The sequence below is a fragment of the Equus quagga genome, chromosome 5 (genome assembly GCF_021613505.1).
Source record: "Equus quagga isolate Etosha38 chromosome 5, UCLA_HA_Equagga_1.0, whole genome shotgun sequence".
NCBI classification, from domain to species: domain Eukaryota; kingdom Metazoa; phylum Chordata; class Mammalia; order Perissodactyla; family Equidae; genus Equus; species Equus quagga.
Window position 1 is genome coordinate 59,382,414 of NC_060271.1, and position 16,601 is coordinate 59,399,014.

At 41.2% G+C, this 16,601-nt stretch overlaps 1 protein-coding gene across 2 annotated transcripts in view; it reads left to right on the forward strand.

The window, feature by feature from the left end:
* Positions 1-3,621: 3,621 nt before the first annotated feature.
* The window catches only part of TMEM131 (transmembrane protein 131), a 221,108-nt gene continuing 208,128 nt past the window's right edge, over positions 3,622-16,601 (forward strand). The window contains exon 1 of one of the 2 annotated variants that reach the window (XM_046660693.1): positions 3,622-4,249. In XM_046660693.1, coding sequence (XP_046516649.1) covers positions 4,069-4,249 — 181 coding nt within the window. In that variant the 5' untranslated portion in view covers positions 3,622-4,068. The remainder of the gene's footprint in view (positions 4,250-16,601) is intronic. The other variant, XM_046660691.1, reaches the window with a different exon arrangement.

Genomic DNA, 16,601 nt, shown 5'->3' on the forward strand with positions numbered 1-16,601 from the left:
GGGGCCACTGCAGGAAGGATATGGGATGTCTTATGTTTTAAATGGGTCATTCTGGCTGCTGTGTTGACAAGAGACTATTAGCGTGCAAATTTATGTCAAAATGTAAAGGAAAGACCACCAGAACTAAAAAAAAAAAACGAAAAAAAAATCGAAGCTGAGTTTATATCCTTGATAGGTAAGGAAATACACCATGAAAAAGTTCACTGAGTAATTCATGAGCTGGGGAAAGTCAGGGTTTTTTAAATTCCGGAAAGAAGGAAGAATTCATGGTGGTTATGCTAATCAAGGATTGAAAACCAGCACTCCGGAGAGGAAAGAACAGTGTTGGATAAAACGAATCCTTTGTTCACTGTACAGGAATGAGTCTTCAGTTAGGTCTAATAAGGGTCTCGCCTAGAGCTCACTCAAAGTTCACAGTCCTTTATCAGCTTCAGTTAGTCTGAACCAGGTGAGGTATAACATAGCATTCCATTTTGATATCTCCTAGTTAAGTGGTGTAAGTGGAAAATTTTCCTTTTACAGTTGGAAACAGGGAAACCAGTTAGGCAGCTCTTGCAGAAATCCAGTTAGAAGATGATTTGGCTCATTTTAGTGTGTACCACGGAGGTGAGAAGCGGTTAGATTCTGGATATATCTGGAGATGAGTAAAGAAGGAATCCTGGGTCTTTGGCCTGCGCAACTGTGTGGTTGGAGTTGTCCTGGAGATAGGAATAGCTGGAGGTGGAGCACGTTTGGGCAGAAAATTAGGAGTTCATATGAGTTTAAGATGTCCATTAGATGCCTGAGTGGGAACAGCAATAGAGACAGTGAGGTCTGGCTGGTGACAAAGTTGGGACTTGGAAGAGTACAGATGGTGTTCAATACCAGGAGACATGTACATTCACCAAGGGAGCTAGTGAGGTAGAACCCTGGGGACTCCAACAGGATTTTCCCCTCCTGGTCCCAAATTTTAATTCATACGTTATTTTTATTACAATGCAAGCATTCTTGTAAGCCTTCTCAAATATTTTACAGCATGAAGCGGGTGTTTAAATCAATCAGTGATCTTTGAAACTCTCACTGTGCCTGATATGGTGTTTTGAAAAAGTAGGTACTGAATAACAGATCCTTTTACAATCTCCTGCTATGTGCCAGATGCTATTCTATATGTTTATAAACATATATTGCTTAATCTCCCCAAATTTATTAGATATCATTTTACAAGTAAGGAAACAGGCCAGAAAAGTTGAGTAATTTGCCCAGCATCATATAGCTAATAAAGGCAGGGCTGGGATTTAAGCGCAAATTCCCCTCAGTTCCTTTTAACTCTGCTTCCAATCGTAGTTTACTAATCCGAGCAGAAAGCAAAGTGAGTAGAAGATGAGCAGGCATCCCAACAGCTTGGAGTTCCTGGCACTTATCCACGCAGGACAACAATATTCAAACTCGAGTGTGTGTCAGAATCGCACGGGTGGCTTGTTAAAGCACAGACTGCTGCACCTTGACCCAGAGTTTCTGATTCCACAGGTCTAGGATGTGGCCTGCCAATGTGCATTCCTAACAAGTTCTCAGGTGTTGCTGATAGTGCTGGTCTGAGGAGGACACTTTGAGAACCACTGGTTTCCCCTGATTCTGCCAGCTAAACAGCCTGCCTCCACCTGCCAGATGCCTAGGTTCCTCTAATGCTCAGAAGGGGAGAAAGGAAGTCCACAGCTAATCAGAACTTCAGAAGGGTCCTTGGTGATAGTTCCTTCAGTTTTAACTCATAGCTCTCTCTTTCCCAAGACACATGGGTGGAGGGGACGAGACGATGGGGTCATGGTGGCTCAACTCCAGGTCGTCTCCAACACACAGTTCACCAAGTTGTCTAGCAAGAGTCTTTCTTCTTTTACTATTATTCTCCCAGCAGTCTTACTGTCCTTTCCGGGGAATGAACTCCCATCATCCAGCTTCCAATGTCCATCAGGCACAGGGGAGGTTCAGGTATGGTGGGCCTTCAAAGCTTACACAGCTATTGGGGGGGCCCTTTAAGAACAAGAATACAAGCTTATAAACACAGTTAGGTGTGGCACCGTGGAAGGAACTTGTGCAAGAGAGGGACCCTAAAGCTTAAGCTTCATTAACTTCATGGGAAATCTACCTCCCATCAAACATGTCTATAGATGTCTAAGCTCCAATTATAGGTGTATGCAAGTTATTTCCCATGGAGCTCTTGAGCCTTAGGCTAATCAGAGGAAGTGGTTGATTCCTGTGTAAGAGAACCTGAGCATTTCACGGCTGGGGAGGCTTGTCTGCTCCGAATCTGGAAGTGGGGGAAGAGAGGCCGACTCCTTGCGCTGCACATTGGAAGTTGAGCTTTCACCCAGCGAAGGCACTCAGTTACTCATCCTTGGGCTTGATTTCTTCAGTAAGTTAAAAGTCTTCCAGAAACCCCTTGCCTCAGGTATGTACAAAGACAGAAATGCCCACTTAGAGATAATAATTATTCCTATTTCATTACATCAAGAATAAAATTTGATTACTCAGTTTTAACACTAATATTCAGAAAAACGAAACTGCTGTTCAAAATCATTAGGGTAAGGTCGTTTAAAAATCTAATAATTTACAAATAAACTTAAGTGCTTGCTTGACAAAGAAGACTACTGCATAGGGTAATCTCTTTGAATTCCTTTTGCAAGTCTTTCTGAAATCTTATTTTTCTATGCAGTTTGCTCTTACACATATTAGGGGTGGACTTAGTCTTAAAAATGCATTGATTCACTCAACAAATACTTCCAAGCATAAGTAAACGGCTCTGGAGTCAGGGGAAGTTACTAAGATAGTCATTAAGTTAGGAGTTAGGGGAAGTTACTAAAATGAGTAAAGAGGAACTCCCTCAAGGTGTTTAAATTTTGTACAGAATAGCCACATACACCAAGAACCTCAACCTAAGGTGGAACGAGCATCTAAGAGGCATGAGATGGCTTCGTGAAGGAGATGACATTTGATTTGGGCCTTGAAGGGAATATGTGAATAAAACGTCTCATGAATCATTCCAAGACAGAGAAAGCAAGCATGGCCCCTGGACACTTTTCTAAAGAACAATCTGCCGTCTCCCTCCGGGGTCACTGCGGGGTTTTCCCGCAGCAAAGTGGGCACAATCCACGGGCAAGAAGATTTCATTAAGCGGTCCAGGGTACTGCGTCTTGAAGGATGCGAAGATGAACAGAGCAGATCCCCGTCCTCAAGGAAGCAGGACCAGGAACTGAATCAGGCCCGCGGTATTCTAGAAGCGGCTGGGAGGCAGAGGCGCGACCAGGAGTCACTGGAATGGATTTTCAGCGCTGGGCCCCGAAGTCCGGATACGCGCTCAGCCCTCGGGAAGGCTCTCGCACTGCAGCGCCGAAGAGGCGGAGGTTTGCCCTCGTCGGAGCAGCGGCCGACCCTCCCCTAGCGCCTCGCAACCCCTCCCTGGCCCCGCCCACCCACCACGGCGGCTGCGCGGCCAGGCCTCGCCGTTTCCACGTGATCGGCGTCACTGCCTCCGCGAAGCGTGAGCCGCCATCATAAGTCCTGGCGGCCGGGCCTGGCCTGCCTCCCTCCTCCTCCCCCGCGGGGCAGCGGGGACGGGTTAGGGTTGTGCTGCCCCCGTCCCGCCTGGCCAGTGAAGCCGTGGCCCCCCGAGAGCAGGACGAGGAGTTCGGGCCCACGGCCTCCCGGGCCGACAGACTGACCTGCGGGCACCGCAGGTGACGGCACGGCGGGGGCGGTGCCCAGGGCTGCGCCCCGCCCCTCGCAGGCCAGCGCCCAGAGCCCGCGGCCCGTGCCCGTTTCCAGTATGGCCGCCCGCCGTGCTTGACCCGCGGCCTTTCCGCTTCGACTCCTCGTAGGCGATGCTGAGGCCGAGGCCGTGACTGACACTCTCGCTCACACGCACGCACGGACCCAGTCCCACGCCCCGAGCCCGAGCCCTGGGCCCGGAACTGCTCTCGCTCCCAGCGCCACAGCCAGAGCCCGGACCACGGCTCCCGCGTCGCCGCCGCCGCCGCCGCCGCCTCGCCGAGAAGGGCCGCGCCGGACCCCGAGCGCGGCGGCCCCCGGCCGGCAGAGATGGGGAAGCGGGCGGGAGGGGGAGCAGCGGGAGCCGCTGCCGCCTCCACGTCCGCCGGGGCCGGTCTGGAGCCCGCGGCCGGCCGCGGCGGGGGTCCGCGGAGCGCTGCCGCCGGCCTCCTGGGAGCTCTGCACCTGGTGATGACCGTCGTCGTGGCCGCAGCGCGGGCCGAGAAGGAAGGTGGGTGTCAGCCGGCCGGCATCTCCCAGGCCCGGCCCGGCGGCTGTCACCGCGCCCTCGCGGAGGCCGCTGCCGGGCTGCGAGCGCGGAGGAAGGGCCGCGGCTCGGGGCTCGCTCGGGGCTCGGGGCTCGGGGCTCGGGGCTCGGGGCTCGGGCTTGGAGGGCGGCCGTGCGCGGGGCTGCGGCCGGCGCGAAGTTGCTCGGTCGGGTCCCGTCCCGAGCCGGGAACTCGCAGTGCGGATGCCAACTCGCGGCGCTGGCCGCGCGGAGTTGCTCTTGTCCCCCGTGATTCCTTCCCCTTGTCTTCCCTCTTGTGTCTCCTGTCACTGCCATTTCAAAACTTCCTGAGTTCTCGTATGTTCTTGTCACTTGGCCCACTCTGGAGGAGGGGCATATTTTTAGACTTGATTGCTGTTAATAGGCAAATTTTAGGACTTTTTCTTTTGCTTGGTTGCAGTTTTCATAACGGCACGCAAACAAAGCTCAGTTTAAAATGTCGTAGTAAAAACAGCGAGACTGGTGAAAAGGCTTCAAAACACAGCTTAAAAATTTCACTTTGACTTTGTTTAAACAATTCTTAGAGAGGAATCTTGTTTCTTCAGTTTCCCTCTCCAGTATCGCTTTGCAGTATTGATGATTAGCTCACAGTTTTTTCTATCTATCTTTGTATAGAGGGAAAGAGAGAGAGAGAAAATACAGTTTTGTTTAGCTTTCTAGGAAGCTATTGAAAGTCTGTTTACATTTTAAAATTTATTTTAAGATGCGTAATTGGGTCTCATTATCTGTAAAACAAATGTCAAGTTTCTAGTTTGCTAACCTTTATCTATACCTCACAGTTAAGGGCTGGCCTCTATTTTAAAAACTTCCATTAGCATTGGATGAGTGTAAAACCGATACTTTTACAGGGTTAAAAATTATTTTGTAACCTAGAAGTCCAAATCTGTAGTTTTGTTGGCACTGCCTGTTTTTGAGCCTAGGGAAATGAGTGGTCACAGAACCTTCATGAGGAAATCACAAAAAGTGAATGGGTTTTAAAAAGCTAAGCAAAACTTGTTAGTTTAGCTTCCGTTCCACACTAAACTGCCGCTACAAGAAAGTCATTGCTTGCCACGGTAACTTTAGGGTTGATGTTCTACTTGATGTCTAAAGTCCCTTGCTTTTTATTGTTATTGAAGGTAACAGCAGATGCAAACCAAATTAGTATGAAAGTGCAAATGTACTCTAGTTTACTGTTTCTTTATTTTTATTCAAAACATTACAACTCCTCATTTAATTCTCTAAGCAACCTTAGTCTGGGTTAACATAGGTTGAAATTGTTCAAGAATTGCCATCTATAGAAAGCATTAATTGACAGAGGCAAGATTATTTCTAGAATATAATATTGCTGCTTTAGGACTAGTCAGGCCTGGGGTTGTTATAGTTCCTCATAGGTTGCAGATCTGCAGTTAGTTGATTGTTCTTATGTGTGTCCACAGTGCCCAGCACGGTCTGGCATGTGGTTGGTGTCCAGTAAACCTAAAATAATACAGTAATTTAATGGGCATGTCTCCTTGAGGTTAAAGTAGTCCTTGGCAGGTATTGTGTCCTCCTGTTCCTTTGCTTACCTTGCACAGTGCCAGGCATACAGTAGGCAGTTAACATTTGTTTGAGTGAATGACTATCTTCATGGGCCGCCAGCACAGGGAAATAAAATAATGGTTGAGTCTGGTAAAACATTAAGTTTGTATTATCCTGCTGCTTATTTTTCTAACAAGCCGTTTTATATGCTAATTCTCTGTGTGTAGTAGTAGACAAATCCGTTGTTTGAGAAATGTCAGCCTAAATTATATTTGCTAATTTCCTATTTATATAGCTTATAAGTTTTAGTGCACCCCTCTAATACCCATAAATGCAAGGGTCAGGTGAGGAGAATACATGCCAGGGTGTAAAGTATGAAAAGATGTGGCCAAATCAGCTAGTGGTCCTGGCAGAATCAGACATTTTTTGTGGCCCATATTGTGTCTGTACGAACAATTTGAATGTACAAACTAGCTGTTCAAGGTATTGCTAATAATTATACTAATACAAAACATAGGCCCTGCCCGTCATAAATGGGTCTGGTTCTAATCAAATATTCCAGGAAGGTAGCTCCAAAAATGGCCTGTGCTTTCAACCTTTTTGCTGATCAAATTCTAGTATTGTTTTTGTTTGACTAAGTAGGAGAAATGAGATTGATTTTCTTACATGATGGTAATGCTGCGAGTTTCTCATCTGATGGGGCACAAATACAGCATTTGCCCCAAAAGGGTGCTGTTGAGTTTTTTCAGCATGTCTGGGCAGATTTCTGAAGGTAGCTGAATTCACTTTGTTCGTTTACACCCTGAGGATTTTTTGTGTTTATTTTAGTGATATAAACTAGTTTAATTTTTCAAAGTTAAGATTTACCTGCCATTTTCATGATGGTTCTCTGAGTATTTTGTATATTTTTCCTTCATTGCAGCAAAATTTCACTAGAAAATCTTCAAAACAAAATAAAACTCATTGTGTCCTGAAGAAAAGCCGCAGAAATGGCAAGATTACCTAAAGCAGTGTTTCATGTTTGGACTAGATGTTGTTAATTTGCTTAAGTCAGAGTCATGAGCCATTCCTTGTCTTACCCTTCCTATATCTTAGCATCCATCTTTACTGATCTTTGGGGGTATGTTATCACTAGTCCAGAGAAGAGGGACCTTTGAGAATGTTTTGGCTGAGCTCTACAGTTTGCAAGGACTTGTTGAAAGAGTTGCCAGAAGTAGAACTGACTATAATTACTACAAATAACTCACTTGTTCTGGACTAGCGTCAAGATTTTTCTTGAAGCTGAGACCTAGATATTGGGAAAAGTAAATATAGGTGTGTGGTGTGTGTAGTGAAAATATATGTATGTGTATATATTAAGCTTATACTTTTTAGTGGTAGTTTGATATGTAAATCAGCCCATTATGACCAGCAAATAAGAGCTTTTGAAAAAAAGCATCATATATCCTGTAATATAGTTTCATTGTGAAATGGGTTTTTGGAAGGTATTGTTGTCTTTTAATTTATTATAAATAAAAAGCTACATTTTATGTATCTAGTAATTATAAACTTGGATAAATTTTCACTAATATGATTGTTTCAGTCCGTGACAATTTAAATATCAATGTCACATGTACTATCATCAATTGGCTATTAATGGCAGGCAAAGTTTGACAGTCTTTATTAGGATTTTTAAATTTGTTTGCCGGATACTTTAGTTTTATGCACAAATTTTTGTTTTAAACTGTATTCGTGACAGAAGTGCAGAAGGAGGGTGCAAAAGTGTTTTATCTACAAAGCATATGAAAAACAGCTTGGGAATAAAGGCAAGAAGAAAAGAGAGAAAAACCTAATTTGATTGGGTGATTTGTCTTAGGATGATAGAATTAATTAGGAGAGGTATTTACTTTTTTCTAATCAAATTATTTATAATGTAAAAATATTTTAAAAAATAATTTTCTTAAGAGTGAGATGTTTTAATCCCTTGTATGGGGGTAGAGTGGCTACTCTTTAGAGCCTAGTAAGTAGAATATTACTTAATTAATATTGCTTCACTGGTCGACTCTTGTTGCTTGCTTTTGAGCTGTTTGCTACTGCCAGGAGCATTGGAATCCTGGAGCTGGAAGAAGTGCGTCCTCTCTTTCTCTGGCTAATGACTATTTTCCTCCACTTTATAATCCTTGCAGCAGATTCTCATTAGACACCTGCCAAAAAGATCAGCTTTTGGGATAGATGTAAAATCATCTAATTTGTTATCATCTGCAGTAGTAATAAGCCAAACTACTCTTGGGGAAAAATTAAATCATTGCTGGGTGCTTAATAGTATTTTAGAAGTTCTCCTTCATCTGCCTGTGAGTTGAGCTTTCTGATTGGCCTTGAGAGACGCAGAGGCCTTTTTTCTATGGCTGAATTTTTCCTTACTATCTGCTGTATGCGGCGTCAGGCACTGTTGATAGCTGCTTCTTGGAACATCTCTCCCTTGGTTTCTGTGACTTTGCACTTCTTGGTTATCATCCTGCCCTCGTTGTCAGTCACTGCTCTTTAGCTGCCCATTGGATGTCTTCCTTCGTATGCTTGTCAAGCCACCAGCACACACTGCACGTGTCCAGGACAGAATTATCTCACGCCACCTCCAGTTTCCCAGTTTTTATTAATACCATGATTATTCGCTGTGCCGCATTGGTCTCGTTTTTGACCCTTTACCAAGTGATGTCAGTGCCTCTTAGCTCTCTTGATCAGCTCTCCCACGGCCTCCAGCCTGGGGAACTGCAGGAGGTTCTCACCTCCCAACTTTCTCCATTTCTGCTCAGTCCTGCAGTCCCAGTCTGCGCTCTGAATTTGCATTGTCTTTTGTTACTCAGCTCTCATTCATTTTGACACGTAATCATGTATTTCCTCATTTAACTACTTAATTTTATGGGTGTCATTCTTCACCCATACTGGAATTTTTGCAGGGCAGAACCTCTGTCAGCATCTGCACTGTGTCCATAGCAGGCATTCAGTTTTAAATGAAGGTCTTCATAAAATGGCCTTATCCTTCCCTTCTCATACTTGACACCTGGATTGGGAGTAAAAAATACAGGTAAAACTGTAAACTCAGCTGCAGGTATCCTTAGGGATTCCGCTATAATAGGACATAGGGTGACACCACTTTTTCTTCCCTACACATTGCTTTCGCTTGTAACTAAAATGAGTACTGTATAGTTACCTAGGCCATCATTTTTGTAAGTTTGGATTTTAAGATTTCAGATCCTCATAAAACTCCAATTTATAGATCATGAAACAGGCACAGAGAAATTAAGTAATATTCCCAAGGTAACAGAGCTGGTAGGTTGAACCAGGATTCTGTCCCAAGCCATCTGTCCCTAGAGCGAAGCTATGTAATCCTGAGTCCTTAAGGTAGTAGATTTTGTTGTGTGGTATACCACCTGCAGAAAGACCAGGCCTGCCAGTTCGTGCAAAACCAGTGTATTAAGTATTCAAGTGAAGTGCACTTTTTTTTAATAGCCACAAACATCTGTATCACTTTCTATCAATTTGTTAACCATTAAAGCGATCACAGGCCATTCAGGATCATGCACATTCTTAAAAGAAAACGCATGAATGGATAATCCAGGAAGAGATATTTGGTATTGGAAGTTACTGACTCTCTGCTGTTGATGATTTAGGTACCTGGTATCTTGCTTAAGTTAAGATTAAGTTATATTGCATTCTGTGAATACTCCTTAGTTCTAGATTGGTGTGACAAGTGAGTCTAGACATGTGGAGTAGTCTCAGAAGCTCGCCCTGGATTAAAAGGAACTGGAGAGAATCCAAAGGCTGGTGGTGGCATCAGCTTTTGACAGTGGGGAAGTCTCTTTCAGACTTCCATTAGAGATTCAGGAAGCTCCACAAGTTCATTTCTGGTCTTTTCTCATGAAGGCATTTTTGGACTAAGTGGTCATTAGTTCCATCTGTAATCCTGGATTTGTTTTTCTTTCATTCCTGTGTGATTGCTTTAGAAAGATTTTTAGAAAGCCATAACTCTGCTTGATTCATTTTGTGGCGTACAGCGCTTAGGGCACAGATGTGAAAAACGGCTGAGGTCTAAGAATCCTTAACATGGTCTGTCATGATAAAATGTCAAACCTGCTTTATTTGTTTGTTCATTTATTTCTATATAATTGTGGTAAAAAATGCATAACAAAATTTACCGTCTTAACCATTTTTAAGTGTACAGTTCAGTAGTGTTAAGTATATTCACATTGTTGTGCAACAGATCTCCAGAATTTTTTCATCTTGCACAGCTGAAACCCTATACCCATTAAACAGCAACCCTTCCTTCGTTTCTCTCTCTCCCCAAACTCCTGGCAACCACCATTCTGCTTTCTGTTTTTATGAATTTGACTGCTTTAAATACTCTTAGAAGTGGAGTCTGCAGGATTTGTCTTTTTGTGACTGGCTTATTTCACTTAGCGTAGTGTCCTCAAGGTTTATCATGTTGTAACATGTAACAGAATTTCTTTCCTTTTTAAGGCTGAATAATATTCTGTTGTATGTATGTACCATTCTTGCATTTTGTTTATGCATCAGTGGACATTGATTTCTTCCACTTCTTGGCTATTGTGAATAATACTGCTATGAACGTGGGTATGCAAATGTCTCTTTGAGATCCTTCCTTTAATTCTTTTGGGTGTATACCCGGAAGTGGGATAGCTGGATCATATGGTAGTTCTATTTTTAGTTTTTTGAGCAACTGCCATACTGTTTCCCATAGCAGCTGCACCATTTTACACTTCCACCAACAGTGCACAAAGGTTCAGTTTCTCTCCACATCCTCACCAACACTTCTTTTCTTTTTTTTTTTAGTGGCCATCCTAATGGATGTGAGGTGATATCTCATTGTGGTTTTGATTTGCATTTGTGTAATAATTAGTAATATTGAACATCTTTTCATATGCTTGTTGGTTATTTGTATATCTTTTTTTAGAGCACTATCTAAGTCCTTCACCTGGTTTTTAGTTGGTTATTTTTATTCTTGTTGAGTTGCAGCAGTTCTTTATATGTTCAAGATATTAACCCCTTATCAGATAGATGATTTGCAAATATTTTCTCCCTTTCTGTAGGTTGCCTTTTTACTCTGTTGGTTGTATCCTTTGATGCACAGAACTTTTTAAGTCTGATGTAGTCCCATTTGTCTATTTTTGCTTTTGGTGCCTGTGCTTTTGTTTTCATATCCAAGAAAACATTGCCAAATCCAATGTCATGAAGCTTTTCCCCTGTGTTTTCTTCTAGGAGTTTTACCGTTTGGGGGTCTTACATTTTGTTCTTTAATCTGTTTTGAGTTAATTTTTGTATAGGATGTAAGATACGGGTCCATATTCATTCTTTTGCATGTGATTATCCAGTTTTCCCAGCACCATTTGTTGAAGAGACTGTCCTTTCCCCTTTGTGTGGTCTTGGAACCCTTGTATGAAAATCATGTAACCATATATGTGAGAGTCTATTTCTGGGCTCTCTGTTCTGTTCTGTTGGTCTATTTTTCTTTATGCCAGTACCACACTGTTTTGATTACTGTAGCTTTGTTATATCTTTTGAAATCAGGAAATGTGAGGTCTCAAACTTTGTTCTTCTCTTTCAAGATTCATCTGGCTGTGTGGGGTCCCTTGAGATTCCATATGGGCTTTAGGATGGATTTTTCTGTTTATGCAAAAAATGGCATTGTGGTTTTGATAGGGAGTGCATTGAACCTGTAGATTGCTTTGGATAGTATTGACATCTTAACAAGATTGCCTTCCAGTCTGTGAACACGGAATGTCTTTCCATTTATTTGCATCTTTAATATCTTTCAGCAGCATTTTGTAGTTTTCAGTGTACAAGCCTTTCACCTCCTTGCTTATTAGATTTGTTCCTGGATATTTTATTCTTTTTGATGCTCTTGTAGACCAAACCTGCATTTTTAAACAAATGATTTCAATCATTGTATGACTAAGAGTTGTGAACATGCAGTTTTTGATAAAAGAAACATACTCCATATTTGAAACAAAAAATTCTATATGCTTAAGTATTTCCGTAGGTTATTTGCCTATAAAATGAAATGATTTTTAAGCCCTCTTGAGTTCTAACAATTTGTGACTATTTTCTACATCAGTTATGATTGCAAAATGAGATGACAGTCCAACTTTGCTTCTTAAAACTAATTTTTTTCTATATAGTTATAGTATTACATTTGGATCAAAGCGTGTGCTGGTAAAAAACTGTTTTTCGGTAAAGGTTGAGAAATAGCCTAAGCCAATATTAGCAGTTTGTATTCCGGGTATGGCAAGGGCCCTACTTGGATTTTCTTTTCTTGGGAATGGTTAAAGTGGAAGCAGAAGATTTTCTAGGGAATTATTTGTGATGCAAAGGTGCTCTCTGAAACTTTAACGTATTTATAAAGAGCCCTGAGGTATGGTTTAAGTTAGTCGTCTCAGAAGTTATTTGGTAGAGCAGTGTATAAGAGAAGCCAATGTGCTCTTCCAACTGAGCCACTTTAAAAAAGTCTTCTATGAACTGGTGACGTGGAGCTCATCTGAAGTATTGCTTCTTGATTTGCAAATGGGGAATAAAGTGGTGGTTAACACAACCAGGAGGTCATTTCTCTTTGCAGAGCTGGTGCAGCGGTAGTTAGGTTTCACGTGTAGGGGCGTTACTTCATATTGGAGGTTTACCTCACTGTACTGGGGATTCTCTTGGGTTAAGGCTGGATGTGAAAATAGGTTACTGAGAATCGTGTTGAAGAAAGATGTAAGAAAGAAGAAGCTGTTTAGATCTAATTTTATTGGAATCCTGGAGATTCATGTAAATAGAAAATAATTTCTGAATATTGTCAGTTCCTTACTGACTGCATCTGATTTTATTTGTACTTGTGTAGGATCGTGAGCTTCTGGACTTAAAGGACCAGGTCGCACTTTTCCTGGACATAGCATTGTAAGGGGTTCAATCTGTTGAAGTCTCTCTTGGTGGGACAAGCAGTGGACTATAACCAATTAAAGATGAACCAGAATGAAGAAAAAGTATTTCTGAAATGATAATATTTATCTAAGTTTTATTTTTCACCATATCAGGAATATATGATGTAAGCAATTATTGCCTATAATTGGTAATGCCTGTAATTACTTGATGATGGCTGATGTTTGTCAAATACTTTTGTGGGAAGCATTGTGCTGATTGCTTTGCATGCCTTATTTAATCTCCACACTAACTCTGTCTGAGGTGACAGTGCTTCTTCACTCACCCCCCAGATCTGTTTGTTTCTGGCTATAATTCCTCTGTGGCTGTCAGTACTGCTGGGGGGTGCTTGTTTGTGACAGTATAATACATGATTTTAATCTCCAGTAAAATGGGATAGTATAATATGTAATAATTCTGCATACAACTGAGAGGTTGGTTTGGGAAAATTTTTTTTAATTTCACAAAAAATTCATGGTGATTGTAAAAATGAAACAAATTATAAAATACAGATGAGTAAATGGAGAAAAATTTCTCTGATGTATCAAGTAGAAAGAACCAACATCAGTCATCAGTGTTCTAGTCTCTATTTCCTCCTCTCTCTTCTTCTCCCCTGCTCCCTACTTAAAAAAGAGGTAATTTGCCTTTGAAGAAAACTATCAATTCACATTTCAACCATACTAAGTGAAGGTGCCAACTTTCCCACATTGGCTGTTACCCTTCTTTTAAGTCCTTGCCAATCTGGCAAGAAAAGTCATAACGTTAATTCATTTTTAAAAATTACTGGTGTTTCTTCACCGTGGTTTCCTACCATGTTTGAGTGATGGAGTTAGGTGTAAAAGGTATCTCGAGTTCAGAGAGAGAAGGAAGGGTAGAGCTCCAGCTGGTGTACTAAGGTTTACGTAACCTCGAGAAATTCTGGTGACCCTAGGCAGTATCGCACATGTGGCCCTAAGTCAAAATTTGTGTCCACAAGGGAAGTATTCTGGGAACTCCATTCTGCTGTTCATGGCAAGGAGTTGGGGTAGGAAGAACATACCAAAACTGAGTTATCTAAGTTAATGAGAGAGAATTCATGGCTTTACCTGGGGCTCCAAGAGGTAATAAGTTGGGAAGTAGAAAAATCATTCAGAGTATGCCTCTGGGCTCTGGCTATCCTCTGCTTTCTGGCTGTGTGAGTTTAGTTTAAGTATGATTAACCACTTTGTCTGAGTTTCACTGTCCATAGAGTTGGGGTAAAAATAGCAGCTCTGTCATTGAGTTATTGCAGAGATTTACTGAGGTGGTGAGTGTAAAACTCTTAGCACAATGCTGGACACATAAAAAAAAGTTACTGGTAAGACTGAAAACTTTTATACATTTGCCGGCCATTCATATTTCTTTTGTATTATTTGATCACGTCTTTTGTCAGTTTTTCCATTGGTGTTTGAATTTTTCTTTCTGACTTAAACGAATGCTTAATTAAGGATTTCATATTTTTCTGTTTCCTTTTGCATTTGAATTTTTTTGTGTTTTAATTTTCTACTTATTATTATTATTTTAAAACTTATTGACCAAATCTGTCCCTCTTTTCCTTTATGGTTTTTGCCTTTGTTGTTACACCTAAAAAGCCCTGTGTATAAAGTTTATATATTCACCAACATTATCTTCATGCGTCTGTTTTTAAATGCAAATCTCTAATTCTTCAGAATCTATTGATATCAGGTAGGAAATCTTATTTTTCTCAAATGGTCTGGTGCCTTAATACCACCTGCTGAATTCTGCACCATATTTCCTTTTCATGCAAATTCTCTTATATACTTGGATCTGTTTCTTGATTTTTTTTGTTTTTTTCCTCACAAATGTATTTGTATATTTTCTGTTTTAAGTTTGTTTTAAGTACTACATCTTTACTGGTCCATTTTATTAGCTAGCTTGGCAGGTCATTTCCTCCCCCTAAATTATTATTCTTTCAGAAACATTTTTGTCTGTCTTGTTTTTTATTCCCTATAAACTCTAAAATCACTTTTGAAGAAAATTTAAAATTCCTGCTTACTTTTTGATGAGAATTGCATTAAAATGTTAGACACCTTTGGAACTTGTTGAATGTTTATAATGTTTTCTATTTGTTTTCCTTTCATATGTATGTACATGCACACACACAAACACATGTATTGAGTTGAACTATGTGAAATTGCCATTTTTGTAGGTCTGAAGTGATTGAATAGCAGCTTAGTTATTCCGTACAATATTAGCGTGTGTGTTTGTAGGTATTGTTGCGTTGGCTAGAGCTGTAGAGCAGCATTAGAGAAGAGTGGAGAAAAAGCAGACCTCCTTATCTTTTTCCAGTCTTTATAGGGAAATCGTTGTGTTTCATTATGAAGTATGATTGTGGTAGTCAGTTGAACTTAGATGTTCTTTATAATAGGAAATTTCTTGCATTTTTAAGAGTTTTAGTTTTAAGAGTTATTAGGGACAGATGTTATGCTTTATCAGATGAAATTGTCTTAGCTTTTTTACTTTAAGCTATTTGCATTACAGTAGCAATTACCTTAACTCAGCTCCACTGGACTCTCCTGGTGACTGTAATCCATGTCTCTCTTCCCCCTAGGAAACAGCCATTGTTCCCCACTGGACATGGGCTCTGGCAACTAACAGGCCACTCTCACACTCTTTCACACATTTGCTTCCTCCAGTTGTGTGTATTTTTATATATTGTGGGGTTTTTTTTAACCAAAACACTTTTTAAAGTTTTTTGAAATAGTTCAGACACATTGCAAAAACTGTCAATAGTAATAGCAACAACAAAAACAAAGAGTTTTAGGAATAAACTTAACAGGAAATGTGCAGAGTCTGAGGAAAACTTTAAGTAGATAGACATTCCTTGTGCTTGCATAGGGGGACATAATATCATAAAGATGTCAGTTCTTCCTAAGTTAACATTAATTTAACGTAAATGCAATTTTAAAATACCAATAAAACTTTTTATAGAGTTAGAAAAGTTGATGTTAAAGTTCATATGGGAAAGTAAACATGTAAGAATGCTGGGAAAATGCTGAGAAAGAAAAGTTATGAGGTGTGACTAGCACAAGCAGTTATTAAAACATACTCTTAAGCCATTATTAATTGGCAACAGGAAGGTATTGGTATATAAATAGACCACTGGAATAGAATAGAAATTCCATATATAGACGTAAGTGCATGTGGTTTATGCTAAACTCTTACTTTCCTTCTGGGAGCCTGGAATGTGCTAGGCAGAGGGTGCCAATGTGACCAGCCCCCAATCAAAACCTTGGACCCTGTATTAGTTTCCTATTGCTTCTCTAGCAAATTACCACAACTTTAGTGGCTTAAAACAACAAAAGTTTATTCCCTTATAGTTCTGAAGGGCAGAATTCTAAAATCAAGGTTATGGCAGGTTTGTGTTCCTTCTAGAGGCTTCAGGGGAGAATCTGTTTCCTTGCGTTTGTGGGCTTCTAGAGGCCTCCTGTGTTCCTTGGCTCATGGCCCCTTCCTCACTACGCCCCACTGTCTTGCTTCATTCCAAGTTCCTCCTTTCATTGTCAGATCCCCTTCTGCCTTTCTAATCTCCTGTCTCCCTCTTATACAGACCACCGTGATTACATTGGACCCTTCCAGATAACCCCGTACCTCAAAATCTTTAATTTAATCACATGTATAAAATCCCTTTTGCCATATAGGGTAGCATGCACCTATTCTGGGGATTAGGACGTGGCCATCTTGGGGAGGCATTATTCAGTCTACCACAGACACTGAGTCTGTACTTGAGCTTCCCTGGTAGATAAGAAACCAAAAGCACAAACACAAAAGAGAAAATAGATACATTGGACATCATCAAAATGAAAAA